General features: G+C 39.1%; 1 protein-coding gene across 1 annotated transcript; it reads left to right on the forward strand.

The window, feature by feature from the left end:
* Positions 1–267: 267 nt before the first annotated feature.
* Positions 268–11,221, forward strand: LOC120421190 (uncharacterized). Its single transcript, XM_052711546.1, has 7 exons — positions 268–283; positions 348–385; positions 518–647; positions 7,328–7,478; positions 7,541–7,739; positions 10,573–10,738; positions 10,853–11,221. Exons 1-7 carry the CDS (start codon positions 268–270, stop codon positions 10,957–10,959), a joined length of 807 nt encoding a protein of 268 aa, XP_052567506.1. The 3' UTR covers positions 10,960–11,221.
* Positions 11,222–11,289: the final 68 nt, after the last annotated feature.

Below are 11,289 nucleotides of genomic sequence, written 5' to 3' on the forward strand. Positions count from 1 at the left end.
ATGACGATTGGCCAAACATAGTCTTCTCCAAAACGGCAACGAACCCACATCACACGGATGCCAATAATGACCCGTGTGTAGCCGTAGGTATGAGCCAATGAAAGTGAATCCAACTTTCACTGTCACTCCTTCCCGCGGCAACGACGATGGGCCCATGTCTTTCCGAAGGTTTTACATCGTAGTTGGCCAGGGTTTGCAAAAAATAAAGAAAGACAAAAACTCGTCATCATCTTGTCAGACAGGTGTGTGAGGCGAGCCGCGGTGAATATGACGACGTCGCGACGTCTTGCCGGGCCTGCTTTGTTCAACGATTAACTCTTTTATTTAGCGATGGAATTGGTTTTGAGATGGCTTTTCGCGGCTCGTTTGTTGTGTATGTGTGCTTGTACGTGTGACTTTTTTCGAATCCCTCCTGCGTGTGGACACGTGGTGAATTGTTGCGAAAACAAAAACGGCGTGATAAAATTTATCACTTTCATTAATCGGGGTTCTTTCTTTTTCGGTCTTTCGCCTGCAGACTTTTATAGCCAAACATCCAGATGGCGCGTCACTCACCGAGGCGTTCAACAACCGGCTCATCTACTACACCCGGTCACGCGGCCTCTTCCGGTACTGCTACCCGAAGGAGAAGCCGCCAGCGTCAGCTGGTGAGTACGAATTTGCTTTTCACCTTAAACAAAACTAGATTAAAAAAAAGTTAAGTTAGTGTTTTAGGATGTCACGATGAAGTTTTTTCCTAAATATTTCAAAATGTATTAGCTTGAGTCTTGTTGTAGGTTTGTAGGCATTTTTTTAAATTGAAGAATTCCATTCTTCAAAAAAGTGATCATTGAAAGACTCCATCCAAGTAGAACACCCCCTGCCAGGGGAAATATCGAACGACCAGCGAAGGTGGAGAGCGGTTATCGATTAACACCGGATCCCGTTGGCAGTACGGTTCCTCTGTGTGGTGGCCACACTGGCGGATCTGCGGCCAATGGCCACCGCCGCCGCCACCGTGAATGAATATAACTGATAATTTAATGGTGCTATTTCGTAAATGGGTGGAGATGTAGCGCTATTGACCTTGTTTCTGATCCATATGGATGCGCTTGCAGTGTTAGGCCATCTCCACCGGATGGGTAGCTATTGCCGAATCGCATGCGTGGTGAGTTTCGAGGCGCGCGCTCGCTTTCAGCTGTCAAAAATATTCACCCCGCATGCGTGCGTTACGTCGTAACGAGCACCGGTTCTAAAATCATGTGCCTTTGGTACACCGAATTGGAGGAATCTTTATGTACTAATTAAAAAACTGGTTTTTGCATACCACGTTTAAATGGCGCGCACCTTCCACTGAATTCGAAAACTCATTCACAAATATTTTCCCTTTCGAGCGAAGCGAAATGTGCAATTTCAAGTATAGTACTAATGTGGTGAAATAAGTATTAAAAATGTGGCTTGCGGGGAGACTAGTGAAGCAATAATTGCCCGATGCCTATTCCGAAACGCGGCGGCCGCCAACCTCGGTTGGTGTCAGTTTAGGAAATCAAAAACTCTTGGCGTGTGCGGGTTTCCATATTTGTGGCAAAGCCCTAGCCAGTCACAGAAAAAAAGTACGAGTGCCTAAGTGCGGTGTAGGGGAGTTTGGGGTAATATGGACAGTGGGGGTAATATGGACACCCCTTTAAAATCGCATTTTCTTCGGATATAAAGTGAAAACGGCAATTTAAGTGATAAGGCTAGTACTAGTAATTGCCTAGGAGTATGGACAAACCAAAAAATTTGGAATAGGTTAAGTAGTTTTGGTATATTATGTAAAAGTTTCCAAAGGGCGGTTGGCACTGCCTTAAGTTATAATATTTGAGGGTTGGGAAATAAGGTTTTGCAGGAGTTATATGGCAAAAAAGTGGACAATTCTTGTTTAAGGGGGTTGCTTGGACGATGCCTGAGATATGTACGTATAAAAATTGTGCATTTTATCCATTTTTATCATCAAAAATTGCAATTTATGATAAAAAATGCTATGGGGGTAATTTGGACATGGCTTGTGGGGTAATTTGGACATACCTGAAAGTCTACCTGTCAGGCAAAAAAAAGTAACTTTCATGGTTGGTTCATAAATTTAGAGGGATTTAAAATCTCAAAACACTCAATAAGGAATGTGAGTAATGGGAACTTTCACGAAACCCCTATTTATTAATTTAGATAAATTTATTCCAATATTCGAATGGATGAAAATCTGATTACTGCATCTTTGGCGTTCAACTAGACTCTAATGTTGATTGCTTTTAATTAATTTCTTTGAAATTTCTAATTTCGATGCTGGTTTACAATAATATTTAAATTTGAAGGGCAACAGAACGTTAAATTAAAAAAAATTGATAGTTTCAGGTTAATTAGTTCTATATAAAGATTGATTTATATAAACCTAAACGATACCTTAATCACTAAAACCTATACTTGTGCCTAATCCAGAATCAATGTTTAAATCATTTCAGAATTAATGATTAAATTTTGTATACAACACTGAACTATTTGTTATCTTCCTATTATATTATAGTTCTATTAGAAAATCATTATTTAAACTTTTGATGAAGTATTTTGAGCAAAACAAACACTTCAAATATAAAGGAAATACAAATTCAAGTTGCAGTATAAAAAACATGCTCAAAAAATCAAAAGTTAAACTTATTCTTCAACATGTGTTCAAATTACCCCACAAAAGGTGTCCATATTACCCCACAAGGTATGTCCATATTACCCCACAAGGCATGTCCAAATTACCCCACAAGGCATGTCCAAATTGCCCCATAGGGGTGTTCATATTACCCCCACACAAAAATGTGGGGGTAATTTGGACACCTTTTAATTTTTGCGATAAAAATGGGGTTTTCATCAAAATTTATCGAAATGAATGTCATTTTTCCATCAAATATGGTCTCTATTATCCTCTGGTGTCATTAACATTCCTTTAAAATATCCATACAGCCCGTGGCAGAGCGATTTCCTTAGGGTGTCCAAATTACCCCACACTCCCCTAAGTGAGTTTAGCAGGCGTGAAAGAAGGCAGGTTGGAGAAATTTGCTCGGTAAACATGGAAAGAGACGCTATCATGGGAACAGATTGGTGGTCGAGGGGTGATTCATAAAAGTGATAACATATTACGCAATTAAATGCCTTGTGTGGGGGTTTATGATGGGTGATTGTGGTCTGGTTTCGAGTAACCGCTAAATGCGAGTTTACTCACACCGATGAAGTGGTTAAAACATATGTTTTGAGAGTAATAGTTTTGAGGAAGTGACGCATAAAGTTTTTTTTGTTTAAAAAGTTTGTTTGATCGACCTGCCAAAAACAAAACAAATTCAAAATCCAATCCACCATGATTATAAGCCAGCCAAAAAAATACAAGATGAGATGAGAAAAACGAAATCTGTTAGACCGGTTTCCATCGGCAACACGTCCACCGACTGCGTGCGTGTCTACTACACACCAATTTCTCATTACTGTATTCAGTTAAATTTACTGAAATCTGCACTACTGAAATTTTCAGTAAATGAAAACTTGCTAAAATTTAGCAAACTTTGACAGCTCCATACACATTTTTACTGAAGTTCAGCGAAAAACTAACTGAAAAATTCAGTAGTGCAGTTTTCAGTAAATATTAACTGAAAACGAACATCAGAATTTGCTGTGTAGATTAATGCTCAGACAGTCCGGAAACGTGACGAACAAAAACGATGCAAACAAAAAAGAAGTGGTGAGTTCTAGTGGAAACTCACCTGCTCTTCGTTTTACGACTCGACCCGGGATCCGCAATTATCGTAAAAGTTCTCCTGTGGCGAGAGAAATTGGGATCGTCCGAACTAAAAAAAAAGAAGAACGGTTCTAGGAAACACCTCAACTGAATGACGTCGTAAATTTGATCTCACCACGACACAATAAACCCGGACACGTCGGGACAGGTAAAGAAAGGCCGGTGCACGCAACCGAGTCTTAGTGGGATGCTGCTGTAGTTTCCCACAGTGATACCTGCTTATGAATTCGTGTCTCCCTCGGAGCCGGAAACTTCCAAAACACACGGAAGGTCGGGCGAATCAATTAAATTTAAAATTATAACCTTTGTTGGTTTTTCTCCCTCAAACAAACGATTTGGCCCCGTTTTTCAGTCCCAAGAAACGCAAGTCCCATTTTGGAGAAACGTCAAAAATATTCACCACTGACGTCGCATAACTTGGCCCTCAGGGCCTACCTGATTGGGCCGAACCCTATTAATCGGTAAAGAGAAAGTGCATTACACTCGCTGGGGCACGCTGACTGATGGGAAAAAAATAAAACATATTTTCCGATTCCCCCATCCCTTTCGAGACCCCGCGGGGCACTTGTACTTAAAATTACACCGATTACGAAACAAGTGTGCCCCCGTCGGCGAAATTCACCACCGAGGAGGTCCCGCCGGGGTGAAAACAAAAAGCAAAACGTCATCTCGTTGCGTGCTGCGGCGTGCCTTGATTGATTGATGTTGTCTTTATTGACGTTTTTGTTTGCGTTTATTTACCACGCTGTCACGCTTTCAGTCTGCGCGAATGCTTTGCGTGTCTGCGCAGTCTGCGCGAAAAGATTTCAATTTGTTTTAATAATCCACTCGTTTTTTTTCCGAGTTGCTTTTTCAAAACTTTGCCCTGGCACAGTTGGTTGGTTGCATATCATTGATAATGATCGTTGACGGGAGCACTGAAGAAAAAAAAGTTGATTTATGAGCAATGCGCCGCCATTGAAGAAAGTGCCTCCTCCCCCGCTCTCCATTTACCGAAATATTCACCACAAAACATAAGGATCGACGGATCGCACGATAACCATCGGTGGTGGTGTGCAAAATGGTCGGCGATCAATTTCAAACCTCTTTTGGTGCACCACATCATGTACCCCTCTCATAACACCCATCATTATCGGGCTATGTACAACACCAAAAGCCGGGTAATGACCGGACGTGGATTGAACTTGTTTCGGAATTGTGAATAGTGGTCCCAAAAACGGCCAACTCACCACTTCGTAGGCACAAAAGATGAGGGAATCGAAATATTCTCCACCTCTGGTAAAGAGTATCGTAAGCAGGGGACCATCCTAATTCACGTGGACACTTTTTTCGAAATCTCAGAAACCGCTATGCTATGCAATGCTATGCTATCTTCTTTGGAACTAATTATTTCTATCCACGAATGACGTACCCAAACTTTAAAAGAAGTCTCTTTAAAACAAAATGTATCGCAAAGAACATTATTCAAGATTGCATGCAAGACTTTTCTCACTGTAGGGGAAGGTGGGGCAAGACGACCATATGGGGCAAGAGGAACAATCGCTCGTACGGCCGTAATTTTTACAATTTTGATTATTTCCAGTATGAGGAAATGTTGCTAGCAATGCAATTAGCTGATTCTACTACCACATAACCGCCAAAACGACGTAAACGCCACGGAGCATAAGATTTAATGAAGTTTTTTTACAAACCTTTATTTTCTTATAATATTTGGAAAGTACAAAATAAGACTTTGGGTTCGTTTTAAGGCTCATTTTATCATAATTCAAATTTTTTAGATCAGTAGTGTCCCTACCAATGACTTGCACCTATTATAAAGTATGATTTAACTTTTGGTTATATTTGTTGAGAGCTTTTAAAAAAAATTGTTCAGTTGGGGCAAGTGTACCATATGGATTTTTAGTATGGAAAAAAAATACTAATTGTTGCAACAACATATTTTATTGGGAAATAAATAAATAAAGGTACTTAACAACTGATAAACAATTGTTTAAAAAAATGTCCATACAAAATATAGTGATATTATGAAAATTTCCTTTTTTTCATCTAAGTAATAATCTTTTTCGTAAAAACGATCAAATTTTTAGTAAAATAATATTCTTTAATCTAAAAATGAAAGAAACGTTTCAAATACATCCTAATCTGATGTATCTAAGTGATAACAGTTCAATTGTCAGCAAATTAACATGTTTTTTCATGCATTGTTCCTCTTGCCCCAACGGTTTGTTCGTCTTGCCCCACTAGTTGAGTAGAACATACGGAAAATAAAAAAAATTAAAATAATTTTTTTGCATTAAAAAACAGGATTTTTTGAAAACTTGTTCTATCAAAGTCTTAGTCAAGACCTGGAATAAGATGATTATTATAAAATCCGACAGATTTTTAACGTTTTTAATGGGTTACAACGATCATTTCCTTAGCTTGTTACACTTGCCCCACTTTCCCCTACATCGCACATTGCACTATCGTTGCCAAAGGCAGATCGCAATCTTGATTTTGGTGAGGTAAATATTTTATTACTTTACTGAAACTGAAATCGCCTCCTCCCACACATGAACGAACATCTCATTTAGTCGCGAGTGAGAGATAGAAGGAAAGTTACCTAATAGGAAGCCGGCGGAGCTTGTTAGGCTGCGAATGTTGATTGCTTTATGATTGTACTTTTTGTTTTCTTGCTTGCCATTTTGGGTGAGTTTCAAATTGCTGCTCTCTAGCTCGTAAAACAAAATATCACAAATAAACTCACGCGTGGTGAGCTGGGTTGGGGGTAATTTCACAGCTTTATGTCGCTTTGCGGTTATGTGGAACCACATGACGTAATTTGATTATTCCAATCTATGACGACAGTATTGACAGAAACACAAGGATCTCATAATTGCATTTATTTGTTTAGTTTTGATTTTGCGTGTTAGCCGCCTTACAAAGAGCCATAATGGCATCAGCCACGAATTGATTGAGAAACCCCGGTGACAATGTTGACAATTTGACCATAATGGCGGTTTGCCATAAAAAATAATGACAGATTGAAGATGTATTTGACCAAAACAAACGATTTCAAAGCAATATTGGCGATATCAACACAGAACAAAGCTTTCAAAACAGTTTCGCATGACTGACTGACTCTCTATAAGAGCTTCTTGAGCTCTCAGTATATTCTTCAGCTTTGGGCATTGTTTGCACAGGTTTTCTGGCTCTTTTAGCTATGTTTTTATGATCAACCTCCTGCAACGAAAGTAAAAATTGATTGTTTGCTCTGCCTTGTATCAAGTTTCGTTCAATTCCTGTACCGAGCCGAGAATTAAACTGAATTGTGCTTCTTTTTCAGAGGTTTGAACTGAATTGAAGAATTTGAGATGGAAACGGAGGAAATCAATCAGCTTTTTACGGTATTGTGTTGCCGAATTTCCTCTAATTAAGCCTCCGGTCGATTTGTATTCGTCTTTAGAATCATGAGAATTTCTTTGCATCGTTTTTTAAATTAACCATAGTCAAACCAGAGTTTTTTAACAATCGATTCTCTCTCTCTCTTCACAGTTCAAATCTACCTCTCACCGGTGGAGACCCACTGCTCCAACATTGACTACTTCCCGCAAACCGAGGAGGATAAATCATCACCCTCGTTCAACGAGGACATTATGGCTCGCCTGCACCTGGCCCGTTCCGTCATTGCCGCTTTCGTTTTAAGGTATGATCCCTATCACATCACTTTCAACGGATATTTAAAAACTTCCCCTTAATTTCTTTTAGTTTCGTTGCCATCTTCTGCGCCTTCTGGACCGGTCTGTCCGGATGCTGGAAGCGATCTGCCGGTGCCATTACGGCCACCGCGATACTGATGCTGACGGCGTGCCTGCTGGCGGCCGGCGCCATGGGACTCTGGCACACCGTCGAGTTCTTCGAGAAGGAGAAGGTCGTTGGTGATGACTTCTTCCAGAGCTGGACGACGGTAAGTTTCTTTTTCTTTTTTTTTTTTGTTACACATTGTGAAATATTCGTCTGTCTAAACAAAAAAGTATCAAATAGTCGGGGAACAAAAAAAGGGGTTTTAAAAAACGACCGCAATTCCATATTGTGGTCCTTGGCAAAAAAATAATAACTGTATTTTTCCATAAGGTAGTCCAAGTCTTGTTTCAAAAAATAGCATGTTATGAAAATTTTCACAAACGCATTTTTTATCAATTTAACCGTTGTTAGTTCTTCGGGTTGCAAAGAAAGGTATTTAAGACGGGACGGTCATTTTATGAAAAGTCTTCTAAATAACTAAACATAAATTCCTTACTATAGATCTTTTAATCTTCTGAAACAAAGATGAATTGTGTTTTTTGAGGCATTTTCCTTAATAGTGCTTTTAAAAACTTGTATTTTTTCTTTCACCTTTGATCTTTCCCTTTCACCTTAAGAAAAAAAAGTTGGTGCCCTAAAATGTACAGGACTTCGCCTTCGAACTGTCACTTTTAACACGGCGCTCACATACACTATCAATACAAACAGTGCAGTGATCTAAAAGGTTTTAAATAAAAGCTAGAAATAGGTTGACACCCTGTAAATGTGCCACCCTGTCTTCCAACCATGTCAAAAATTTCTTGAGATAAGTAGCTTAACAACTTTTTTTTAAGACACCAACGTTGCAACGCTTTAAAAGGTCACCAGTAGAAGTAAGGGCACTTTGCATGTCAATAACTTTAAATTTAAGCTACACTGCCGCTCTTATCAAGTCCGTCCCATATGTATTTTTATCATTTTTGAGATAAACATAACAAAAGTCTTGTTTTTACATGTACTTTGAGCCTACTTAATAAAAAAATTATGTTTGTTCTAGAAATTCCAAAACAAAAATCACTTTCGTGCTGTCCCATATGCAAAATAAAGGCAAGTTAGTTCCTTCTAAAAAAATGTCTCATGAATCGATTTAATGGTCATGCAATTATTTAAATTTCATGGACTATGTTTCTAAGAACCTTTAGAACATAAAAACATTCTAAATTGTTCATATTTGTAGGAGTATTTACTTGAGTATTTACAAATTATTATACGCAATGTTTTGAACCATGCTGTTTTTAAACAATTGACAATCACAAACACACAAGATACTACACACAATTATGGGTAGTATTCCGTAAAATTCTATTCCAGCTTGAATGCATTATCGTAGTCCTGGTTCTGCAAAAGGTTCATATTCCGGTTTTGTGGATCTCAACTTCAACGGTCCATATGTTGAGACATAGTTCTTATATATTTTGCCTCTCTAGTCATTTAGTCTCGTTTATAGTTACAATTGTACAGCTGTGAAATCTTCTATAAATTGAATACATCTGGAATAAACATAAAATAAACATACATTTTATATAATTTTATTAAATTTACTTGGAAATTACCAAAACAAACCTTGAAATGACAGTTTAACTTTTGGTGTATATGTTGAAGCCTACCTTGATACCTCGACTGACTTGCCTTTATTTATCGACTAGTAAAGGCAAGTCAGTTCCATTATGAAAATAACACAAATTTACCTCCAAATTATAAGTTTTATGAAACAATTTTATGTTAGGGATATTTGTTGAACTGATATTGAAATAATTGTATAAAAATTTATCAAACAATTGTTGATTAGAATTGTGAAAAATGGTGAAACATTTTTTGGGCTTCCCACGGCGTTATCTCAGCACCCACTTTTTACATATGGGACGGACTAGATTAGAGCGGCAGTACACTCATGGTACAAAACTCCACAAGCTGTGATTTTTAGTCACTTCGAGTGCCTTATAAGTAATAGAGGCGCGTGTTTGTGAAATAATAATTCGATGATTTTTTTTGCATGTGTTTTTTTTTAGTTACGGGAACATTTCTTTTTTGTTTAGTGCGTTAGTAATTCTAGTTTTTTCGGTGTATTTAAGAAGTCCTTCCAATAGCATCGTTGATTGCAAGGCACGACGTCATGGAAATCAATGCATGATGTGTAAAATGTTGAAAGTGCTCTACGCTCTACTTTAGTCCTTTCCATATCATCGTTGATCGAAAGGCACGTTGATGGTTGGGTCGTCGGGTTAATCGAGGTGCAAATTTATTTATTGACATCGTAATGCTCCAGTGTTTTGTATTGACCAGAAAGACCTTCTTTTAGTACGTAGCTCGGAGGGCTCGGCGACGAGTCTATATTATAAAAGTACTCCCCATAGCATCATAGCTCGGGAGGCATCGAAAAACCAAAACATAGGCATATCATTCACAAGATGCTTGGATGAGATGCCATGGATTGAAAATTCAAGTTTTGGACTAACATTCCTACCTTTATTGAACTGCAAGCTTCTTGGGAATGCGCCGGTATTGACGAATAAGGTAGAAATCTGCAGGGATTGAACAGTGAACGGATGATTGGATGATTTATTTGTTAACTTCTGCTGACCTGTCAAAAACGGAGTAGCAACTCATTTGGCAGTCTAGTCTCCTTTCGCTGATGGAAGGCCAAAAAATAGTAGAAGAGTAACAAGGGGACAGATAGACTTGGTGTTGTTTTTACAGTTTGTCTACTACACAGCAAAAAAAAGTTGAATTTTGGAATGTTGAAAATTTGGTAGGTTGAATTTTACTCATTTTTTGATTAATATTAATCAAAAAATGTGTAAAAATGTGAACCTGATGAATATTCATCAGAAACTGATGAAAATTCACCAATTCCTGATGTAATATTACACATTATTTTTGCCACAAGATCTGTCACCATTTCCTGATGAATATTACCATCATTTTTTTTTCTGTGTATGTAATTTTACCGCATTCAGGTTCTCCGTGACAACACCCGCATCTCGTATGACTGGTCGTACATCGTGGCCTGGGCCGGCGTGGCGTCCTCGCTGCTGGCCTCGATTCTACTGTCCGGAGCGGCCGTCTGCCTGCGGGGCGAACGTGAAAAGGAGGAACAGCTGAACCTGCAATACCTGATGCCCGGTAAGTACCCAATGATCGGGGCCGGTGGTTCCGGGGTTTCCGAGAGCACCACTACTGCTACGGCTATTAGCTATCCCCTCTCGCACATCGCTAACCTTCTGTCTCCGGTTTCAGTGTATCCTCAAAAGCAGCCCCCCTACCCCTACGGTGGTTTTCCCCAACCTCAGCTCTACCCGCAGCCATACTATCACGGATCGCAGTACGGACCGTACAACTATTAAGTGTTTGACCTCCCCTCCGCCGCGAGGCCAGTTTTGAGTCAAATTTTGTCCAACCCTCGAGGACGACCATATTCTTACCTACGAACGCGATTTAGTCCCTTTTTGTTTTGTTTTGTAACTCATCCTTAACACACACACACCTACACACATTACACATTCGAAATTCAGTGAGATCGTGAGAGATCGTGATGATGCGAGATATGAACGTTTAACATTTAAATAATAAAGCAATTCGAATGGGCTGTTTTCAGCCTTATGCGCACACAACAACTCACAACACACAAACAAACTTAACCAATCTCCTCAATCTCTCAGTGCGCCTTTGTGCTC

Source organism: Culex pipiens, unplaced genomic scaffold (assembly GCF_016801865.2).
Source record: "Culex pipiens pallens isolate TS unplaced genomic scaffold, TS_CPP_V2 Cpp_Un0110, whole genome shotgun sequence".
NCBI lineage: Eukaryota > Metazoa > Arthropoda > Insecta > Diptera > Culicidae > Culex > Culex pipiens.

Bases quoted from the DNA above. Each gene is read 5' to 3' on its own strand.
- LOC120421190 (XM_052711546.1), top strand. The intron at 648-7,327 runs GTGAGTACGAAT...CTCTCTTCACAG, and splicing joins GAAGCCGCCAGCGTCAGCTG to TTCAAATCTACCTCTCACCG. The intron at 10,739-10,852 runs GTAAGTACCCAA...CTCCGGTTTCAG, and splicing joins CCTGCAATACCTGATGCCCG to TGTATCCTCAAAAGCAGCCC.